Source organism: Notothenia coriiceps, unplaced genomic scaffold (assembly GCF_000735185.1).
Source record: "Notothenia coriiceps isolate Sejong01 unplaced genomic scaffold, NC01 NC01_scaffold00012896, whole genome shotgun sequence".
Taxonomy (NCBI): domain Eukaryota; kingdom Metazoa; phylum Chordata; class Actinopteri; order Perciformes; family Nototheniidae; genus Notothenia; species Notothenia coriiceps.
In genome coordinates this window covers 22,128-45,644 of record NW_011345597.1, presented here as the reverse complement: position 1 = coordinate 45,644, position 23,517 = coordinate 22,128, and the positions used below count along the sequence as shown (strand labels likewise).

Genomic DNA, 23,517 nt, shown 5'->3' with positions numbered 1-23,517 from the left:
TACTTCGGGGGCGGGGTGATCAGGAAAGCCCTGTCCAAGAAACGCCTGGCAGGATGGCTTTGCGAGTGCATTGCACATGCCTACGGATAGGCGGGGAGAGCCTTCCCAACGGGGGTCCGTGCACACTCTACACGAGCCATGGCTGTATCAGCTTTATTTAACGGCGTGAGTGTGGAGGACATATGCACGGCGGCGCATTGGTCAACGCCAGGCCCCTTCATAAAGTTGTATCTCTTGGACATGTCTGGCTCCTTTTCATCGTCTGTGCTTGCTGGGGCAACACAGGACTGGTGAGGAGGGAGGGGGAGTGTGGGTCAGTGGGCATCTAACCCCCTCCCCGGACGTAATGCGCTTACGTTTTTTCGTGACGCCCACATGGGCCCATAGGGGCTGGAGGACTCTTTCNGCGAGGGAGGCTAAATTAGACGCACGGAACAGCTGTTTGTGTGCTTCGGGAGCCAGTCTGCCAGGCGTTTCTTGGACAGAGCTTTTCCAGTTACCCCACCCCCGAAGCACACAAACAGCTGTTCCGTGCGTCTAATTTAGCCTCCCTCGCCCCACTATTGGGGGGAAGATTAAAGCCCCCCAAACTGAATAGCCCTCGACCTTAGGCTCTTGGGCACAAAGGAGGGGTTCGGTCTGAGTGTCGTCCAGCTCTGGTCACCCCGGATCATTAAACAACTCGGGTGAACCGATAGAGCGGTTAACTCGGACACTCTTTTGGCTGACGTTAAGGCAAGTAGCAATGCTGTCTTCCACGACAGTGCTTTCAGGGAGGAGAGCTCCAGAGGCTCAAATGGTTCTTTGACCAAAGCCTCGAGCACCAGCGGCAGGTCCCACTGCGGGGCAGAGGTGGGCACCACTGGGCGCAGCCTCCTGACCCCCCGCAAAGATTTCCCTGTACCCGCATAGCAAGGTTTATCACTCTCACCCGCGCATGCGCACTAGCTGCTTCCCGCACACTACTGTCAACATTACGTGGCTGGGATTCGCCCTCCCGTCTTGGCCGGAGAATTCCCCTCTCTCTGCCGGGACGCTTCCTCAGTTACTCACTGCCTTGCTGAAGAGAAAGGGATGGCAGTGAGGAGGCAAGGCCTCCTCTAATGCCGTGAGATGCACGCACATTCAGGTAGGCCCGCCCAGGGGCCAGCTACGTCTAGAAAGTCCCAGTGAAGGAATGCTTGCATGATAGGATCGAGGGGAGTACCCATAGAGTCCAGTAGAGCGCGGAGCCAGTGAGAGATATAACCACTATTTCCAGAAAGAGCCCCGAACCTCGTGCGTGCATACATTTGTATTACACAGGGCGTTGCCCGTACATTTATGACTGGTCAAGACAAGCTGAAGAGATACCATGGTTTAGACTTGGTTCTCTTTGGTAGGTGCACAGACTTTGAAAAAAAGTCTCTTGGCAACATGATCCTCCAATCAGCGTTCGGCCGGCCTGTGGAAGTCCCTCCCTACTCTGGCACCATCATACGTCATTTGTTTTCGCTAACGTTTCTACAGAAAGTGGAATCTTCATAAGGCTGCTTCCTAGCTATGTGTGGGAGCTGAGCTCACCCAAAGCTCAAGGCCGGAGTGATGTCCTGTTTATGAATAACTCTTTGTATTATTCCAGTGTCTGCACCTGACCTTGCTACATCAGTATTGCAAGCTGAAAACTTTCTTCTGACTATTCCCTTCGTTGGTATCTAACCCATCAGAACCTGGGATTAGTGGTTTTGTCTATTTATTTTATAGTCATAGCAATCTCATGAGCACAAAAAGCATATCATGTAACAATAAGAATCCCTCTTGTATTGTTATATAAAAATAGACTCCACACAGCCAGGCAGCGAGCAGGGATCTGCCAGCAAACCCGCGGTTTACAGGCGCTGCTGAGCTGTGGATGTGTGATTTCAGCAAGCTGAGGTTTGCCCTTCTCTGTGCACCTCCTTGTAAGAGTCCAATCCATGATCCAAATTCAAACACATTTGAATGTTTTCAAGCAAAAGGTTATGAATAAGCTTTTAATGCAAAAGCTGGCATTTTAAGAGATCTGGCATGACACAAATGCATCTAATTATATATTTTATTGTAGCTTGCGGATGTGAAGAGGCTTCTACTTGAAATAACCTCTGCACAACAGAGTGAAGCTGACCTTGGATTCCAACTACGAATGGACAATAATGTGTAGCAAAGCCTTTCTGCATGCATCGAATCACTAGTCCTACTAAAGGTGACCTATTGTTAAACTCCCAGATCAAAGCTCGGGGAGAAAGAAATTATTTCCGTCAAGAAGTAAAGGGGTTAGAGGTGATATTATAAAAGACAAAAGCTCCCTGCACCGTGAACCAGCCCCAACACAAAACAGGGAATACCCAGAGAGCAAATATATATATATTTATAAAAGTCCGTTTATTGTGATTAGCCTCCATAAGGGATTCTTTAAAAAGATCTTCCAGGTGTGTCGTTTTTAGGGAAAACTGAACTCCCATTTCAGGAGACAATTATTTGTAGCACTGTTTACCAAGCTAAAATATCATCTGCCAAGAAATTAAATTCCTTTCCCCTAAATAATGCCTCTCTGAAGCTGACCCTGACCTTCCTTCATTAATCCTTAAACTAGAAAACTAGGAAGCCTATAGGCAATGACAAAATCTCTTCATGCAGGGAACGTATGCTTGTTTTCCAGTCAAATTGATCAGTTTTCTGAATAAAATGAATGCATCTCTTAAGTTGTATAAAATACACAAAGGCTGTATCCTGATATATGATATGCTTTAGGAGCAATAGGTGCGTGTTGTACAGTGTGTGTATGTGTGTGCGTAGATGCGGCGGACAGACAGGTCTCAGTTGGTTTGGTGTCCTATGCTTACTTTTAATACTTGTAAATAAAACTTTTGGCCCGTAATTTCATTTCCTCATTGTAGCGACCAGAGAGAGGGGNGGGGGGGGGGGGGGGGGAGAGATACCCAGTCTCTGATAGTGTTACGTTATTATGAGAGTGCTCTCATACTTGTTTGATTCTGAAATTGTATATATTTATATAAATATATTAGGGCTGTCAGTCGATTAAAATATTTAATCGCGATTAATCGCATGATTGTCGATAGTTAATCGCGATTAATCGCAAATTATTCGCACATTTTTTATCTGTTCTAAATGTACCAGAGGAATATTTTTCAAGTTTGTAATACTCTTATCATCATATGAGTGGACACATATGCTTTATGCAAATGTTTGTTTATCATTTCAACAATGACAAATATTATCAACACAACAACCTCTGAACATTACAAATCTGCCTCAATTCAACCTGGAACCTCTCTGTGTGTGTGTGTGTGTGTGTGTGTGTGTGTGTGTGTGTGTGTGTGTGTGTGTGTGTGTGTGTGTGTGTGTGTGTGTCGTGTGTAGTCGTGTGTGTGTGTGTGTGGTGTGTGTGTGGTGTGTGTGTGTGGTGTGTGTGTGTGTGTGTGTGTACTGTGATGGATCGTTGGAGCTATGTGCAACTCAAGACAACGGGAGCTGCCTGGACTCTGCAATAATGTTGCGCGCACTATCCGTGCTGAGTGTGCTGACTTTTCGTACAATGTCCCACTGTCTGGCTGCCTGCACAAAGTCAAGTGCTCGGCGCAGTTGTCGGCGAAATGTCGCTCCTCTGTTTTCATTAACCAGCCTTATATCCGTTAGCGCAGCTAGCTAGCACCAGATGCTAACAACAACAATACACGTAAGCTGTGTGCGTTCTCGCTCGCGCCACACATACACCTCCCGGTCCTCCCGATGGCCAGGCCGGGCCTGCCGGTGAGCATAGAAGTGTGGTCAGCCATAAACGGGCGGCAGGAGCGGGGCTGTCAGCATCAGCTTGTAGATGGTATTTTAAACTCAATGCGCTCTGAAACTACGGGGCGGCCGAGGACAAAAAATACACATGCGTTAAATCGCGTAAAAATAATTAGTGGGGTTAATTTTTTTTTGCGTTCTTGACAGCCCTAAAATATATATATATATATGTGTGTGTGTGTGTGTAATATGTCCCTATCTGTAGCCTGTTATTGTCTCATTATACCACACTGTGAATGAATTTTAAGTAAAAATATAAGTTGTCATGAACACAGTTCTGTCCATCAGACAATGCTGTGCCTCCTGTCATCATTAATGGACGTCTCTTTAAAATGACCGCTCAGGAGAGGATTTCTAATTTCTCTAACCGTCTGCTGCTTCCCCTCCTCTTTCCTCGGTCCCCCTCGGAGGGGAATTAGATAAATGAGAAAGGGCCCATGTTCCACAGGATATGGTCAGAGCTGGCTGTTGCTACGCTGTGATTGGCCCGTCTGCTTTTCATTTGAGTTGCAGTGTTGTCATCTGTTTGGCAATTGTGTTTTGTATTTCAGGGCCACCATAGCTTCCTCCTCAAAATGGCATTTCAATCTTATATCTTATTGCATATTTAATCTACAGATATATGTTTAAAAAAAAAGAAGAAGCCTCATACAGAAAAATCCCTTAATTTAGATATTAAAGACATACATAGTGTAGCAAAATATAATGGAATAACAGTGAAATACAATATCCTGAAACATGTCAAACTGGTAGCCTGGTGACTCAAAGTAAACTGTATTAATTGTTATAAGTTGTAGGGTATTGCAGTATGTATTGGAAGTTTACAGTGACATCACTCAGAAATCAGTATATAATATCAAAGATTTAAGCAGGTTTTTTTAAATAGAGGAAATGAACATGAACAGCTAATAATGTATAGGTGCTAGAGGTTTTCTTGATGTTTAGGTTGCAGAGGTTTAAAATAATTACAGTCCACACTCTCCTAAAATATGCTGCTTCCTTCCTGATGCAGGAGTTTCCCTGAGGAACATCCTGCTGCCTGCTGGGCACACACTCGGTTGGGGGAACTGAAGTATAGCGATCACTCTTGGATATGTTATATGCAACAACTTGTGAATTAAATCAAAGTTCTAGGATGCAAATAGTGAGGTCATTTTAAATGTTGTCCATCAACAATGATATTCATCGATATTAAGAAACATAACACAATAACTGAACTTTGGTGGATCTCACAATTAACACGTTAGATTAAGTGAGTAACGCAGTTCATGAAGTAGATTGAAATAGAGAACGATTTTAAAACCAAATATGTATTTCTTGCAGCCTTGAAGCCTGAATGTACACAAAATATTTATATTATATCATATTCACAAATGTCATAGATAATTAGTATGTAGAAGAGAATATCTTACCCCTAGTTTCCACCGGGTCGGTGTGCGACGCGTAACGGGCGCGTTGCGGCTGCGCCGCGGCGTCCGCAAGGATCGCGGCCACTCTAGTCAATGGGTGCTATTCCACCAGACACGCCGCGTTACGGCTCAGAAGCGTCTCGCCGCTGGGCTCCTCTCGAAATAGGATTGAAGTCGATCGACGCGACGCAGCCGTAAGGTAATGTCGGGCAGGAAGTGGAACTGTGACAGCATCCGGCCCACCCCCCAAAACAGGTTCCTTCTCCTCCCCCCATCCCTCCTCTGTAGTCTTTCCAGTAGGAGAATAAAGGCCAGCGTTCTCCTTTGGTTTACGGGCACTGTGTGTAAATTATATAGAATAATTATTATGATGAATTAATTTTTTTTACCACTAAAATACAGCAACCCATCTTTGATTCATGTTGTTTTTAACTGGACTATTACAATTATTATTAATTATGTCTGTAGTCTACAACACAACAAAATAGGAAATAACAACAATAAACACGATTTTAAACAGACACAAAAATAAACCATTTAACTACGTAGCCTACTTACTTTCTTGTAGAAGTACAAATGTCCAGGAAATATGCCCAAATCAACAAGAACTGCGAGCCGGCATGCCTCCCTCCGCTTCCGTAATGCTTCTGAAACGCTCGTGAAACGCGCCCGGTAGGGTATGACGCCGGAGGAGGCCGGACCAAAACCGCGGCGCAGCCGTAACGCGCCGCAGGCGGACCCGGTGGAAACTAGGGGTTAGACTGTGAATGGAGATGCTTGTTGGGGAGGCCAGAGACATACGTTATGTTGGAGAGCCAGAGCCCTCACATTTCAACTATAAGGACATTTGTTGGATGGCAACAATGCGTAGCAGCTGTTAATGCTGGCAGCTCTGAGAGCCGAACCCTGTTACGTAACCGCTTCCCATTCACTTTGAATGGGTGACGTCAAGCTTGACCGAACTGCATTGTGGTTCCGTTAGCTTCACTTTGCCTCCGTTGCTCGCGACTGAAAGTTGAGAAAAGTTTCAACTTTTCAAGCGTCTACGGAAGCGCCAGCCAATCAAATCATATGCCAGTACAAGCGCTATCCTATCAAACCGTGTGCTTGTGTGTCCGGGGTGGGAGATTAATTTGATTGGTTGTTGGCTGCGCGCCAGACACGCCCACCGGCAAGCTNCTCACTACACACCCTCACACATATAGCGTGTAGTATACACAACTAACATGATTAGTATTCATGCTCAACCTTGCACCATTCATAGCTTCTGGAACAACCCATCGTACGCCTATAAAAACCGTCCCCCCACACACAATTTAGTTCCCAAGGTTCTCTTCGAGGAAAATTAATGGCTCGACTCTCATTGCCGCGACCGCACACAACACAACTATCCTTCGCTACACTTACTGCAGTATTCTTCCAAAGACCTGAGCACCTCTATTTGCACACTTCCCCATGTTCTGAAACAATGAACGCCACGAAGATATCACTTGCTACCTCGACCAGCCGACAATAATAGGCGTACTCGAATAAGTTACCGAGACAAACAACTACGCGAGTATCGTTATCACACTACTCAAGCATCTACACATACCCTTATTCTCCTCACGGAGCGTCTTACATATTAAAGTTCAAACTATTCCACTTCCTCCGACGACACTCGATTCAGCTTGGATCAAAACCACAACAGAGTCCACCCGTCTCTACACAAGAGTCCCCTTCTCTATACGTATTCTAGGCTGTGGTGGAATCGTTCTAATTCCTTCCTTCAAACCATCCATCACACGCTCACGCCCATGCGCATACCGCACTCTGAGAGAACCAATACCTAACTTCAATCGTCAGACCCAAGTCCACACCCATCTGACTCTCTCCTCGACATCACGCGAACTTGTCCCCAATCCACTCACGTCCGAGTCCAGCTATGTAAGATCACGTCCGGTCAAAACACTCTATCTACTGAGTTCCACACCTGCCGGCTAACGATTGACCATCCCGATTAGCCATTATTCCATCCACAAGCCTACTATGACCGTACTTTATTAATTGTTATTATTGATTATATTGGAATCCCAGCCATCTTGGCCTTTAACAGGCTGTGGTGGATTCCCGTCTAGCTATGTCTGGATATGAGAATAATCTCGTCAGACAAGCCACCTCTGTCTTAGACTGTGACCTCTCAGGACCAAGCTGGAGAGGTTGAGCTGAGTCAGTAACCACTGATTCAACCAGACTTCTTGAGACTAGCCACCAGAAACTGGGGAAGCACCCAGGTGGCCCACCTTATTCTGTGCCATCTGCGACGTACACGGTGCCCCAACGCGATCCGGGGCTACTAGGATGATTGACAGATGTTCTCGCCTTCCACATCTCCCCAGGAGCGGGAGAAGAGACACAACGGATGGAAAGGCGTAAAGCAGCTTACTTTGGCCATGGCTCGTGGGCAGGGGCCCAGTGGCTGTTGCGCGCTGGTGAACAGATCCACCTCTGCCTGTCTTTCTGTGTTTTGGAGCAATCTCGACATGAAAGTAAGCGTCCTTCAGGTCCCGATGGTTGTGAACCAATCACCTGGCTGCACCAGTCCCAGTCTCAGACTGGCGAAGGTCCAGAATGGCCTGAACCGGGAGAACAGGAAATAATGCCCCACTCATCTGTCTTGTAAATAATAGATAATTCATTTATTTTATATAAGGCGGCCTTTCAAGGCTCTCAAGGTCGCCGTACAAACACACTAAAAAACAAGATACACATAGATAACACCCAGCATGAAGAAACCATAAACAAGACAATGCAGTATATAAATCAATTAAAATAACCAAATAAATAAAAACGGAGGATGGTGATGGATAATGATCAGGGTGGTTATGGCGAGGTGTGAAGAGATATAGTTTTGAGGAGTGATTTGAAATGGGGAGCGAGTCAGTGTTGCGGATGTCAGGTGGGAGAGAGTCCAGAGTCGGGGTGCAGAGCGCCTGAAGGCTCTAGACCCCATGGTTAAACGCAAGGGGGTTGCAGTGAGGTTATGGATTGGCCTTAAAGGCGAGGATTACGAATCTTAAAACGATACGGGATCTTGTGTGCCGCACAGCAGACACTCCCTGTTTTTGCTCCAAGGCCTGAACCATCCCCTCGGGATGATAGCTTTGCCTCTCTTATGCCTGTGAGCGGAGAAGGGATGCTGTAAAACTGGAGTGAATAACCATGGGTGTTTTCTCAATCTCGAGACGCTTGGCCTGGTAGCACATTTCTTCCGAGCGTCTTGCTTCAGAAGCGAGGCAAGAATAACTTCCTGGCATTTGGAAAACAAAGAGTGGAACAGGCTAGCAAGTGTGCAGGTGTGCGTCACATGAGAAGCCCGCCTTACATTGTTCCGCCACAGAATGGGGAAATGGTCCCGTGCGCAAAGCATTGTGGGGATTTAGACCGCGGAGTCCACACATATGCAGCCTCGAAATGTCTCCAAACCGAAGTACGCCGGGCTCGGTGAATTTCCAGTATGCCCTGGACACATGGAACAGTACTTCGGCGGCACTCGATGACGTGTATGCTTGAAATAAGTGGGCTCGGAAACAGCTTTTACTCGGCGATTGAGAAACACCTCCAGTCTCAGCGTCTTGTCCATCCCACTCCGTTAACACGCAGATGCGCTTCAAATTCCCCCATAAACTGGGGATGTGCAATCAGCTGTGGGGCCCCAGCGATAAAGCCGTGGTACTCTCTGGTGACCCGTCCCGCCGCAAAACTCCCCGCGAAGGGAAGCTCTGCCCATGGGGGGTCGACACAGAAAAGGCCAGACTCTCTACTGAGGACCGTGGGAGCGTGCGCTCCATCATGATGAAGTCATTAAATTCTTGTGACAGTCTAAGAATTGGTTTGAACATGTTATGGACCCGACATTGACCCAGAGCTAAAGACTGCAGGAGGTATGCTGCCAAACCAGAAAGGCTCATCTGACGTCAACAAAAGTCTGACGAGCAGGTATGTGGAAAGAAGCATTGCCTAATCTGTGATCTAACAAGGGTAATTATAAAAGTATATTTTGTTCATTCATAACTGATCTTGAAGCCACATTGTGAAGTTAAGAGAGAGTTATTGTTGGCTATGACCTTTATATATGCCCTCTGCCCCCTGAGTTATTAAACTAAGTGGTACCTGCCGTATGCAGTGCAGCTCTGACATGGTGCGTTCCTGTTTGGAGCGAGCCAGTTCCAGCAGCTCGTCTCTCCATCTGTCTCCCTCACCTGGTGACAAACATGAAGTGCTGCAATTATCATTAACATTATGAACATTTGTTTATCACAGCTACTGCACAGATTAAAATCAAGATATGTAGGCTGCAGGGAAAACGGGATTATAAACATTGTAACTCACTTGACTCTTAAACCAAACATGGTTGACATTATCTCAAGTATGCTTTTCACTGTACCACAAACTATTGTATGGTTTAGTGCAGACATTATTCATCTCTGATCATTTCAAAAATCAAATATTCATGACTCCGGCTTCTCAGTGAGGAATAATGTTTTTACTGTTGTTATATTATTAAAAGAAAAAGTAATAAATAGATGTATTGATAATACAAACAATTCTTAGCTACAGCACTTGAATAATTCATTATAATGATTTTTTCAAGATTTCAAGAACCTGAAAACACGTAACATCAAAAAGAAAATGCTATCAGTCAAATAACAGCAATAAATATCGCAATATAAAAACAAATGTGCAATGGATTTAAATTCTTAAGAAATAAAAACAGAAAATTGATAAATAAAATCCAGAAACAGATTAAGACGACAAAGACAATATATCTTAATATTTTTACCAAATAAATAGCTTTGAATCATTGATAGGAAGAGGATGGATGTGGAGTGCTGCAGATTATTGTACCTGACAAGGCCACATCTCTGTGCAGCAGCTGGAGCTCCTGCTTCAGACGGATGACCTCTTCCCTCTGAGTGCTGCTCTGTGTGACCTGCTGCTGCAGATCCTCTACAAACACAGGGGCAAATAATACATGAATAGCTGAAATTATGAGACACTTAAGGAATTAGTCAATCAACAAAAAATAAAAGCATCAGTTTTTTGTATTGATGTACCTTTAAGGTGTGTGATCTCATGCCTGGCCTCTTTGCAGCGACGTTTGTTTTCCTCTGAGTCTCTCTGGAGTTTGCTCTCTCGGGAGCAACTCTCCGTTAGCGACGTCTCCAGATCTCTTCGCCTCGCTGTGAGGTCCACCACATGACCAGAGGCCTCAACTACATCTTTCTCCTGATGTGGGGAAAAAATAATATTAACCAACTAGCAGAACATAAAAAAATCAGACACTGATACAATTTAAATTAATCATAATCAGTATTCATGGAAACAACATTTTGTAATACTATATATACTGTACCTTGAGTTTGAGCATGGAGCTCAGTTCTTCCTCCCTGACCTGCAGAGAGCCTACTTTAGTGGACAGAGCCATGACAGTGGAGTTCAGACTCTGGTTCTTCTCCTAAGAGAAACCACATACAATTACACCTAAAAGCAGAGATACTAAGTCCCAAGGCAGAAATATAATAACTTTGATAAAGGAGATTTGATATATGGCATTGGTAGCAATCCTGGTGCTATTTGTCTGCCTTAAGATGTAAGCAGATGTTTATATAGAGGATATAAGTGTGTATTAGCAAATAACTTGTACCTCAAAGTCTTGATATTTTTGGCTGATGTTCTGCTGCTCACAGAGATTCTGTTTGGCTAAGCTGAGCTCCTTCTGGACCTCCTCCTCTCTGGTTTCCACCACCCACACACGCTTAGTCAGGACTCTGATCACCTCGTTACGCTTCTGCAACACATCTGCACAAACAAAACAAAAAATCACTTTCATAATGTGGGGCTACCCACCAGTCGCATCAACACATCTTGGGCTTGAGAATGAATGTGAGGCTGATTTATGAAGTTACTAGAAACAAAACCAACTTGCAACAATTTTGATGATAAAAATAATATTAAATTGAAGAGCTTTGATTTTGAAATGGTTGGTCGGATAAAACACGGAATTTGAAGTCAGGCTCTGGGAAATTGATTATGAAAATGTTTTTTAGTTGCAACAAATAAACAGAGAAATGTGTTATCTTGAGCATAATTTGCAGTTTTGATGCAAAAACATTGAAGCCAGAAATAGCAACCAAGGGCTGGATGTGTATTAAATCAAGGAAGATCTCTGTGTCCTCACCTTCGAAACGGGCACACCTTTGCTCCAAGGCGAGCACCCTCTGCCGGTCTTGTTCCCAGGCAAGAAGATGCTTCTGATGGGAGGCAGCCATAGTGTTCAGCTCCCCTTCCCTGTCCTTCAGCTCCGCCATCAGCAGCTGGAGCTCCCTCCTCTGCCTCTGGATGGTGCAGCCACTCGGGTCATTCACAGGAAACTTTTCCAAAAGCACACAGGAAGACACATCAAGCTAATGTCACCATAATAAAGCCCACTTTAGAGTATGTGTCTGAGTAACAATGCACAATCTACACTGTAAACAGTCAAATCACAGCTCCTAAAAATCTCACTACAGTTTTCTGTGAGCTGGGTGGGCAGAGGGTGTCTGCTGGTCAGAGGTGTAAAGTAACTAAGTAGATTTACTCAAGTACTGCACTTAAGTACAATTTGAGATAATTGTATTTTACTTGAGTATTTCAATTCTATGCTACTTTTTACTTCAACTCCACTACAATTCAGATTTTATTTTGTACCTTTAGTTACTTTACAGATTTGGATTAATGATTTGAAATATAAACAACACTTAAATAAGAGTTTAGTTACAGCTATAGTCAATTCACAAACTACCTTACAGTATACAAAGTAATTAAACCTAACTGCACCTTTGCAAACTTTGATAAACACATTAATGCATCAATAATTATAATCTAAACAAATAATCTATATTGGTACTTTAAGTACATTTGATGCTTATACTTTTGTACTTTTACTTGAGTAACAGAATATTCCTACACTCTAGTACTCCTACTTTTACTCAAGTACAAGATCTGAGTACTTCTCCCACCTCTGCTGCTGGTATAGGAGGTGTTAGTGTGGCCCACTGTTTTGCTGTGCTGTCCATCTTGAAGCTGCTAGAGACAGAGAGTGGGATGGCATCCAGAGAATCACCACCATTTATCTGAAAAGTAGCACGTACACACATCACAATCAGACAATAAGAATGCATTTATTTCTTAAGTGGATTCAACAGAAATGTCACCTTTTTAACTGGTGTGCTGTGCCAGAGCTCAGCTGAAGTATCTGCAAGTTAAAGTGGATGTTGGATAATTGACATTTCCTGTCATTCATTTCGAATAAAAGACACATGTGATTATTGTTGCTAAAGAAAATGATAGAGTTATTGTTTACCATTTGACCAGGGGAAACATGCTGAAGCTCTTCCATTTACTTTCCCTTCGTCCATCTACAACAGTTACATCCACTAATATTTCAGCAACTCGTATTATGTTACCTTCATTGATGTTGTAGAGCTTGTACTGGGCATCTTCTGAGGAGCATGCCAGCTGGCTTAAGTTAGTAAGGCTAACGATAGAACGACCAAAGTTAACTTATAGTCAGCAACATAGGCTAAACAAGTTACACGCTTATATTCTATAGCATTTATCTCCAAAACGTATTCAAGTATCGTTGGTTGAATATAAAAGTGTCTCTAAAAAACTGAAATTGCTAACTAGCTAACGTTAGCTTCTTTTTACTTTTGAACGTAAATGATCGAACTGGGAAAACAACGACGATTACGTCATGCCAACGTACATCCCGCAGTATTTTTACTAAATATTTTCACTTAATTTAAAAACGTTAATGATAAAAGTAAACACTGTACTGGAACAGTTTTATTTGGAGTGGAATCGTTTTAATTTTACTTGTTTAGACATTTTATAAAAACAGTTGAGTAAATTCGTCCTCCGGCCACCAGGATGCGCTGTGGCGCATCAACGCTGCGAACCAGCAGCCACTTCAACAACTAAAAAAAACAAGAACCGCTACTAGGCGTGCTCAAAGTACGCCAACTACACCTTATTCAATAAGAATGGTTTTCTAAGAGTCAAACTACCGTTAATAATGCAAGTGGATTTACTGAACAGACATCAGTTTTAAGAGGATATTTCACAGGGTAAGTAACTCGACATATCTTTTATTTGTATTATGTTATTGAATAGCAGAACCTGGCAAGTTAGCGTTAGCTCATTTAGCATGCTAAGCTAAAGCCCCATTAAACTGGTGCTGACGGTGACAGCTGGGTAAGTCAACGGTACCTGATGAATGAAACCTCTCAAACTAAATTAGCGTATATTTTAACAGAAAAGTACAGTCTGTCTATATGATCATAGTGTCCACGGCACAAGTAAATAATATACTTTACACGTAGTTTAGCTAATTGGTGTATTTATTAAATCAGCCGCATGTGTTAGCCAGCTAACGCTAGTAATTCTGATGACTGCTACGATGCTATCAAACCTACTATTTATTTCGCTGCTGATTTTTGTGTATTAAATTAGCCCCCTTGTGACTGACCTGCCATCTATTTCAGTTCACATACGCCTGTGTCATGCTGTTGGCTAGCTTGCTGCTGCTCATGTTACTGATCTGTGATTTGGGCAGGCTAGCATGATGAAATATTGGCAGGAGCCTTGTTCACTCGTGCCAACAGAAAATATATTTTACTTAAATATGGTAGTAATATCCAATAGTGATAATACAGTTTGAAGGGAAATATCATGCATTCCGATTTTACCTTAATTCTAGGTATACTAGTGTTGGCATCAACATGTAGCTAAAGTGCCAAAAGTAGAATAAATCATTCTGCAAAATATTATTCTATACGAATGTAATTGTTTATGCATTTATATGTAAGCGTCTTTAATGTCTAAGCTGGCAAAGATGGAGTTTCACTACTCTATTTACTCTTTAATAATACGTCATAATATATTTGTTTATGTTGTATTATTCTGAATCTGTATCATAACTATTAACTATAGTAATCAGTTAAATGTAGGAGTCAAAAGTTCAATATTCGCCAGTGAAATGTTTAATGTAGCAATAGATATAATTAATAATGTAAAGTAGTAGTACAAGTACCTCAACATTGTACTTGTGTACTCCTTAGTTACATTTAACTACTGCCTACAGCAGAGTCTGATAACACATTTTATCACTTGTTGTTGGGTTTGAATGAAGAGTGAAAACTTTATTTTATAGTCTGATTCACACCAAGATTTATATTTTCCTTGTTTATTTTATGTTTTCTCCATTTCTGTCTTCTATCCAGATACGTTGTGATGGCTACTACTGAGATGGAATCCGGTTCTTTGGAAAGCAAACCAGATTATACTTATAGTTCTAATTCAAAATATCCACTGAAAGTTCTTTACTGTGGAGGTACAGTATATAACGTTTTACTCAGTTTGTCTTATTCCCATACTATACTTTACCACACTATATGATATCATACTATATTATGTTTTACCTTCTTGCTAAATTACATACTCTATTTAAATACATTCTATATTAATACAGATTGCTTTCAGTAGAATTACTTATTCACAATATATATTATTCTGGGGTACACTGTTTACATATTTACTACAGTCACTACCAAGCACACCATGTCATATGCCTATTAAATGTTGTCTTTCAAGGGGCAATAGACTACCCTGTCCCCCAGAGCATTTCCAAATGGCATTATTGTCAGAGCCACTCTCATAAAGACTACGTCACATTGCATTTTGTATATGAAAGTTACTTCAGTTGTTCTGCCATTTCCATTACTGTGGACTGCTAAGAGGTTATAGTGATACTCTTTGGTGACTGGGGATACTGCAGTAGCTACAAAGGAGCTATTCTCTTGTGGTTCTGTACACCCAGAGGATGAAACTTTTCCTTTATGCCATTTAAAAAGAGCTTTCATTTACCCTGGGAGATCTACCTGGTGGCAGAATTGCGAGGCTTATAGGGGCCCCATCTACAATAAACACTACTAGTGTTATTATTCTTGCCTTATGCTTGCTACTTCAATTTCTTTTGCATCCTTATGTTTTTATTTTAGTTGTTTAAATCTGTTATTGTGTTATTTTTACTTCTCTTTCCATCAGTACTGTTTCCTGTCTTTGTGCTGCTACCACATCTGAATTTTACCCAATGGGATCAATAAAGGCTTTTGTTATTTTATCTTTACAAGATGTTTGTATGTAAGATTTCAAAATGTGACAGTCTTTCTTTTTTTGTTTCTTTGCAGTGTGCTCTCTGCCTACAGAGGTAAGTTTGAATTCACAAACAAAAAACGGATATATAACTTTTGTTCATGCATACAGTCTTAATTTGAAGTGAAACTATATTTAGGTCATTCTCTAACTTATTGAATCTACACTGTTGTGTCTGCAGTACTGTGAGTACATGCCCGAGCCAGCCAAATGTAGGCAATGGCTTGAGAAGAACTTCCCAGATGTGTTTGCCAGGATGACAGTAGGTGAGTGAGCCATTTCAGATTTGAACCAAAATTGTTTTTCTTTAAATCACCCTACGTCTGCATGCTGAATCTTAAAAAGTTGTCACCTGAAAAAAATATATGGGCAGTATAGATTTGATGGATTCATTATTAATGCATTGTTAAATAGTGTGGATGGGGACATTATGTCAACATTTCGGAATCGTCACATGATGTGATATGTGTTTACCACGTTATAGCTGGGCAATATATATACACTTATCGTCTTAAGTGCTGTACTGACGTCAAACTTAAAAAAAAAAAACATACTGTTATGGTTACCATGTTTAGCAGCCGGGCTAGCCTTTTACTAGAATATTCAGGTGTAGCTATATGGTTTTATTGCAGGATTGGTTTTAATGTCTTCCTATTGTCCTTCTGCACTTTAGGCCCGGCATCGAATGCTCCCCTGCAGGAAGTTGGCACTGGAGACTCTCCCCCTGGAGGCGAGGAGGAGGAGAAAAAGAAACAGAAGAGAGGTATAATGTCAGAGGCATTTTCTATTAGGCTTTTTATTGGGTGTTTGTGTCAATACATAGAGTTTTCATGATTAACCTGCCTCGTTCAGTTCTGCTAGATTTGGTTACCTGGCATGCATCATTTTTTGTTGTGTTCTTGAGCACGTGAAGACAATTTGAATATTATAGTATCAAAAACTGTGTTTGACTTCATTACATGTTACTTGTTAGACGCTTTTATCCAAAGCGACTGACATACTCAATACTGTGGGCAATCCCCACTGGAGCAATTTGGGGTGAAGGGTCTTGCCCAGGGACACAACGACATGCTGACTGCAGTAGGGTTTGAACCTGTGCTCCCCTGATCACGAACACCAACGCACTAGTCCACTGCGCCGCCGCCACAGCCTCCCTGAACTTAGTGAAAAGATTAAGAATCTTAACTTTATTATGCTCAGGATTTTAATATGTAGCTTTGTTGGTTTATTGTGCTTTCTATTATGATTATACTCAACATCCCAGGTTGTGTGGAGTTTTATAAGTTAAAGCCAAACAAAAGGAACAACTATTTTGTTTCTACTCTTCTTAAGGTGGAAGAGGCCAGATCAAACAGAAAAAGAAGACTATGCCTCAGAAAATCACAATAGCAAAAATCCCAAGAGCCAAGAAGAAATATGTCACAAGAGTGTGCGGCATGGCAACATTTGGTAAGATATTTGTTGTGTTTTTGTCCTGCTCAACATCGCCTGATTCTCTTTTTGCTTGAATCTTAACATATGACTTGTGTTGACTCTTGCAGACATTGAACTCAAAGAGGCTCAGCGATTCTTTGCCCAGAAATTCTCTTGTGGTGCCTCAGTGACAGCAGAGGATGAAATAATCATTCAGGGAGACTTTACAGACGACATAATCGACGTGATTCAAGAGAAGTGGCCTGAGGTGAGCTGTCTGAAATCTAAATGGTTCATCCTGCCAAGATATTCCTCTTTGTTTGTTCATGTACTTGATTCCCCTTTGCCCTCGGTTTAATTTTAGGTGGATAATGCGGAGCTGTAAATGAGTAATTTTGCCCTGAGTTTAAACTCTCTGTATTTTCACAGTCATTTAATCCATTTTAAGATAGTTGGCATGAGGAGACGAGGGGTTTGGATGGATTACTGGGAAAAGTGTCTCAAATCAGTCCTAATACTCACAATTTAATTTAAAAAAGGACAGTTTAAACTGCTAGCTTGTTAAAATATCCAACTGCAGGCACATCAGCCGTCTACTGTATGGGTTGAGAAATATAAATGCATGTAAAGCACAGAATCAGTGTATTCTGTGTACATTTTATTTTATGACAAAACGATATGACAGTTGAACCAGATTGCATCTCAAATGTATTTCAGCGTGAGGGCCGTCTTGTGTAGAATTAACACAACTGAGCCTAAAGCAGTGGTTCTCAAACTTTTTCTGTCAGGCCCCCCCTTTGGAGAAAAATAAAGTCGGGCCCCCCCCAACACAAATAGTCAGGCTCAGTGGCAGCGCCAGAGATTCTATTTTGGGGGTGCTGTGGGGTAGCTTGACGTTTCATAGAGGGTGCTCAAACATTTAGGGTTTCCCATTAATGTACTGGTCGCTACAGTGGAATGTTCTACTGCAACAATCCCCACACACACACACACAGTGTACCCGCGACTGTTACAATGAAGGCTCGATAATCAGCTCACGGCATATAGGTGTAAGCAGGGGTAAAGTGTTATTTTTATAGGTGGTGTGTGGACCTCACATAGGGGGGTCAGGGGGCAAGCTCCCCTGGGAAGATTTTTAAATATTGAAGTTAAAAGCATCAATCTGGTGCACTTTGAGAGCAACATGAAGAGATCTATGGATACATCTCTCAACACCCATTTGAAACAGAACTGTAAACAGATTTACTTTTTCTTTATGGATATTTTACAAATCACTCCCTTTTTAACGTTATTCTTTTTTTAATGTCATAGTATTTCATACCTGTTTTTAATTTATTCTCTTATTTTTTTATAACTATAATGATCATATAAACGTGGGGCCTCGGAAATAATTGTTTACATTAATGGTGACCAAAACTTTTGAGACCCACTGAGATAACACTGAGAGTCCTTTAGCTCACTGAGTCTCTCATTCTGACAGGAGAGGACTCTCCTCCACTTTGTTGTTGAAAAAACTCCTATATCCGTTAGCGTAGCTCGCTAGCACCAGAAGCTAACAACAACGATCTCCGGTACCTGAGANCTGGTCTCTCGCGCCCCCCCTGTCATGCCTCTGCGCCCCCCTGGGGGGGCGCGCCCCCCACTTTGAGAACCACTGGCCTAAAGCAACATGGACAATTAAAAATGCAGCAGATGTATCCTGTTTTATCTAGGCCACACAGTCAGAGGGTGTTTCTCAATGTCGAAGAAGGCTCCTCCAGAGCCACTATTTCAAGGATGCTACGTCATCGAGTGCCGCCGAAGGACTGTTCCAATGTCCAGCATACTTGGAATTCTACCGAGCCCGGCGTACTTCGTTTGGAGAAATTTCAAGGCTGCACATGTGTGGACTCCGCGGTCTTAAAATCCCCACAATGCTTTGCGCAAGGACCAATTTCCCCAAATCTGTGGCGGAAAATGTAAGGCGGGGCTTCTCATGTGACGCACACCTGCACACTTGCGAGCCTGTTCCACTCTTTGTTTTCCGAATGCCAGGAAGTATTCTTGCCTCGCTTCTGAAGCAAGACGCTCGGAAGACATGTGCTACCAAGCAAGCGTACTCGAGATTGAGAAACACCCATAGTGTAGTGGTTAATGTGATGTGTATTTATGTTTCTTAAATTGTATTTTGCTCATAAAAATCGATCCTGATGGTTCTGAAAGAGAAGGAGAGACCTTACCAATAGGCTACCCAAACAATAAATGATTAAGGGGTAGTTTAATATCTATATTGTAGTGCCGAGAGATGGGGAGTCAGAGGCGGTGCAAGGAAGGTGCAAAAAGGTACTTTATTTAAGAGCTGTTGTCCGGTTGCAGTCCGGGAAGAAGAGAGTGAAGTCAGGAGGGCACACAACATATATAGTAAACAAATAACATGTCGTGTGGGAACAATAACCCCAACTGTAGTTCCATGTATGAATTATGTCCCAGTGTATTAATAGGTGGTCACCACAATATATAGTTTAATCTTATTGTGATTTCAGACAAACACAACCTATCAATGTGTTATTTCATAACCTATTTTGTCAGTTCCATGCCCTTTGTTTNAGTACATTTCAGAGATTCAGGTAGCCTATAGGTAGGTAGACCTTCTGTAAACTATAACACTTTGTTTTTGAAGTATAACACAATACTTTCAAGTACATTCAGAACATTGGAAACCCTGACTATTAGAAAACATCTCTCTGTTGCTTCAGAGGCCATAACAGACTTTGTTGATTTACCAACAGTTGATTTAAAAAATCTAATCAATTTCAGTCCAACTCTCTCAATAACCTTGGCCAAAACAATAAACAGTTCAACATAAAGTGCCAGTTGCACCAACAACGTAATAAATAGTTCAACATAAAGTGTACCATTTAAAATAAAATAATATTCTTTCAATATCCTGATGAAAAATAAAATCTCTCTGTTGCATAGGCCACTGTTTGATCAACGCGAATTGGGTGTGGGTCCTTGTATTCCGAGTCGGGCTAACGTCCGCGCTAGCTTCCACGCTAGCTGCTATATGTTTTGCATTGAGGTGATACTTGAGGCTTGATGTGCTGCGGTGATATGCGAATTCCTTTTTGCATAATTTGCAAACAACTGTGCTCTTATCGACTCTTCCCTCCGTCCGTTTTTTAAAACAAAATGTCCCATCCACGGGGCCAACCAAAGCGGTCTCATCAGCTTCTTCGTTCACGTTTGACTATTGTTCACTGTGGTTTGTTGTTGTCTGAAGTAATGAACGTTAGTTGGTGCTCCAGTATAGTCGGTACCCCTGAAACTCATCCAGTGAGAAACGTTCCGCGGTGCAAAAATAAGTGCGATTAAAATGCGTTAATTTTTGTGTAATTAATTAATCTTAATTAACGCGTTAAAGTCCCGGCCCTAGTATTTATGTTTCTTAAATTGTATTTTGCTCATAAAAATCGATCCTGATGGTTTTGAAAGAGAAGGAGAGACCTTACCAATAGGCTACCCAAACAATAAATGATTAAGGGGTAGTTTAATATCTATATTGTAGTGCCGAGAGATGGGGAGTCAGAGGCGGTGCAAGGAAGGTGCAAAAAGGTACTTTATTTAAGAGCTGTTGTCCGGTTGCAGTCCGGGAAGAAGAGAGTGAAGTCAGGAGGGCACACAACATATATAGTAAACAAATAACATGTCGTGTGGGAACAATAACCCCAACTGTAGTTCCATGTATGAATTATGTCCCAGTGTATTAATAGGTGGTCACCACAATATATAGTTTAATCTTATTGTGATTTCAGACAAACACAACCTATCAATGTGTTATTTCATAACCTATTTTGTCAGTTCCATGCCCTTTGTTTCCTTCTGAAGAAGTTATTCTTTAAAAATGAGCCACAAATACAGAGGTTCATTTTTAATTGGTGGCTCGGTACTTTTTCTAAAATAGCTGGTTACTTTAGTTTTTATCAGACTAACAGGAGGAAATGGAGGGTTGGTTTGGGGCTATTTTCAGCGGTTGGATGAGTCAAATTTTGCATGACGTGTTTGCGGAGGTGAGTCAAAATAAATTAAATGGTTGTATTCCTGGTAATAAACAACAATGGAGCTCTATGCAAATAGGACCAACATATATCAGCCTTTGATACACACACAACTTGTTTTATAAGATCTTTTCTTTTTTTAGTGGTTTTGGTCTTTTCATGGGATTTGTTGACTGTTAGAAACCTTTGAAATATACTCAGATATATGTTCAAAACCTATTGGAACAATTTCCAATCATTTCTTACCATTCAACAATGTGCTCTGAAGTGACAAACAAAAAGCACAAATGTTAATTTCCCTCTCTGTCTCTCCGTTGAAGGTGGATGATGAAAGTATTGAAGACCTGGGTGAAGTGAAGAAGTGAAGAAGTGAAGACCAAATATGCACTTTTACTGAAACGGATGTGACCTGTAACAACAACCTGGCCAAATGTACACATTAAGTCATTTTATACCTATTTTATTTACTGTTCATAAAAGCTGCAGACTTGGCCACTCACTTGGCATTTTTTTAGTTAATAATAGCTGCTTTCTCTCGTTTGCCAAAGGTGTGGTATGACGTGAATCCCTCCCAACTGTTCTTCACTCAAGCAAAACTGTAGGCTAATAAATTTCAGTCTCCTTCGTCTGTACACTCTTCTTTATTTTCAATGGGTATGTTTCTATTTTTAAAAAACATTAAAAAAGGATTTTATGGTTCACCTGCTTTTATCCGAGTCACTTAAATGCCCCCAGGTTAATTGTTTTGTACGCATCCTACAGCCTCCCCATGAGGAAGCCTTCGCCCCTACATAATAGTTTTATAATGAAGCCACGCTCCCCAGACGGATAACATTTACAGTTGTTTCCAAGCTCCTCTGGGTCAATAGCACTTCCCCGGAGATAACACATAGTGCACAGTTGTTTGCTCCACTTGTGAATTAGCATGTTGGTCCGAGAATCATTTGAATGTGCGCAAACATAATTCCCTACCAAAGAAGTCACCTGGTGCAGCATATCTGTGTTGACACTATAGCAGTTTATAGCAGCTGGTCAGTGTTGATCTTCACTCTTAAAGATGAATCTCACTCCTCCAGCTGAGTGCTGCGCCTTCGAATCGCCCATCCTGGACCAGCTTTTGCCACCAATACTGATTATTGAGTTCATGTTTGGGCTGATGGGGAACGTTGTTGCACTGTGGATGTTCATCTTTCACATGGACACATGGAAGCCCAACTCTGTGTACCTGACTCACCTGGCTGTTGCCGACTCCATCGTGCTGTTCTGCCTGCCTTTCAGAGCCGACTACTACAGGCGTGGAAAGAACTGGCTGTACGGCGATGTCATGTGTCGCATCCTGCTCTTTCTGCTGGCAGCCAACCGTGCGGCAGGGATCTTCTTCCTCACCGCTGTAGCTGTTGACCGTTACTTCAATATTGTCCACCCAATGAACCGGATCAACCGGATGGGTCTCGGCTACGCTCTCTGGGTCTCCCTCGCTCTCTGGGCTCTGATTTTTCTTGCCACTGGGTATCTTCTTGCGAATGAGCACTTCTTCTACAATGGAAACCATACCCAGTGTGAGAGTTTCAACATCTGCATGGGCTTCAGTCCCCTCTCCACTTGGCACAACACTTTCTACGTGTCCCAGTTCTTCCTGCCGACTATAATCGTCGCTTTCTGCTCCGTCAGAATTACGTGGCAGTTAAGAGTCAGGACTATGGACAAGACGGGGAAAATCAAACGAGCCGTTCAGTTTATCTTGGCTGTCGCCTTGATTTTTATTATCTGCTTCTTTCCCAGCACCATATCACGCATTGCCGTCTGGATCCTCAAGGCATGGCACAATGAATGCAAATACTTTGAAGAGGCCAACCTGGCATTTTACACATCGGTGTGTTTCACATACTTCAACAGCGTCCTCAACCCTGTGGTGTATTATTTCTCGAGCCCTGCCTTCAGTGGCACCTTCGATAAGCTCCTGAATAAACTGCTGCGAAGGAAGGAGGAAAATAAAGATCAGACGGATTCAACTCAGAACAACGTTTCCACTGTTGATAATAGTAGGATTTAAAGCCGGTGTGTTTGTTTTCCCTGCTCACATAGCAGGGGAAGTCTAATTAATGCAAAATGCATGTTAGATTCCTGCCTACTGATAGAATTACATGTAGAGATGAGGTTTTGCTGATGTTGTGAAAAACATAATTGCTCAAACAAAAAATATATAAGTCTTAATGCTGTTGGTATAGGGTTACCAAAAATCCTCAAAAGTATGTATTAATAAAATGTATCATGAGCGATTAAGAAAACAATGTTTAATGCAATGTGATCTAGTCAAATATGCCATGCTAATTCTTGTAAATATGGATATATGTGTATGCACATTTTCTTGGTAAGGTAGTTCATATAATAATGTCAATTGCATGACACTGATTATTAGCCGCACAATAAAGTAATATTTGCAATACAAATCAGTTATACAGCCAGAGGGAAGTTTGGATGAAAGTAAAAGTGGTGATACCAAATTTTGGGAATTCCCTGTTACAAGTAAAAGTCATGTTTTCAAAGGGTTTTTAATCTGTATGGGCAAAATTGAAAAGTACTACTTATACAGA

At 42.0% G+C, this 23,517-nt stretch overlaps 2 protein-coding genes across 4 annotated transcripts in view; one reads left to right on the top strand and one right to left on the bottom strand.

The window, feature by feature from the left end:
- ccdc62 (coiled-coil domain containing 62) overlaps positions 1-12,817 on the bottom strand; it is a 15,920-nt gene extending 3,103 nt beyond the window's left edge. The window contains exons 1-9 of the mRNA XM_010773678.1: positions 12,725-12,817; positions 12,473-12,513; positions 12,278-12,391; positions 11,458-11,650; positions 10,924-11,078; positions 10,633-10,734; positions 10,334-10,505; positions 10,125-10,226; positions 9,390-9,478 (exon numbers count right to left, since the gene is read on the bottom strand). Of these exons, the coding sequence (XP_010771980.1) occupies positions 9,390-9,478; positions 10,125-10,226; positions 10,334-10,505; positions 10,633-10,734; positions 10,924-11,078; positions 11,458-11,650; positions 12,278-12,334 (870 nt within the window). The 5' untranslated portion in view covers positions 12,335-12,391; positions 12,473-12,513; positions 12,725-12,817. The remainder of the gene's footprint in view (positions 1-9,389; positions 9,479-10,124; positions 10,227-10,333; positions 10,506-10,632; positions 10,735-10,923; positions 11,079-11,457; positions 11,651-12,277; positions 12,392-12,472; positions 12,514-12,724) is intronic.
- Positions 12,817-23,517, top strand: LOC104947634 (density-regulated protein). 3 transcript variants are annotated; one of them, XR_798586.1, is made up of 9 exons: positions 12,817-13,387; positions 14,543-14,652; positions 15,509-15,528; positions 15,655-15,739; positions 16,147-16,236; positions 16,806-16,922; positions 17,015-17,154; positions 21,244-21,355; positions 21,472-21,551. XR_798586.1 is itself a non-coding variant. In XM_010773680.1 (8 exons), exons 2-8 carry the CDS (start codon positions 14,553-14,555, stop codon positions 21,286-21,288), a joined length of 597 nt encoding a protein of 198 aa, XP_010771982.1. In that variant the 5' UTR covers positions 12,817-13,387; positions 14,543-14,552; the 3' UTR covers positions 21,289-21,555. The 3 variants fall into 3 exon arrangements, 2 of the variants coding, with proteins under 2 accessions (XP_010771982.1, XP_010771981.1); XM_010773680.1 differs by having other exon boundaries at positions 21,244-21,555; XM_010773679.1 differs by lacking the exons at positions 12,817-13,387; positions 14,543-14,652; positions 15,509-15,528; ... (2 more) ...; positions 16,806-16,922; positions 17,015-17,154 and having other exon boundaries at positions 21,343-21,355; positions 21,472-23,517.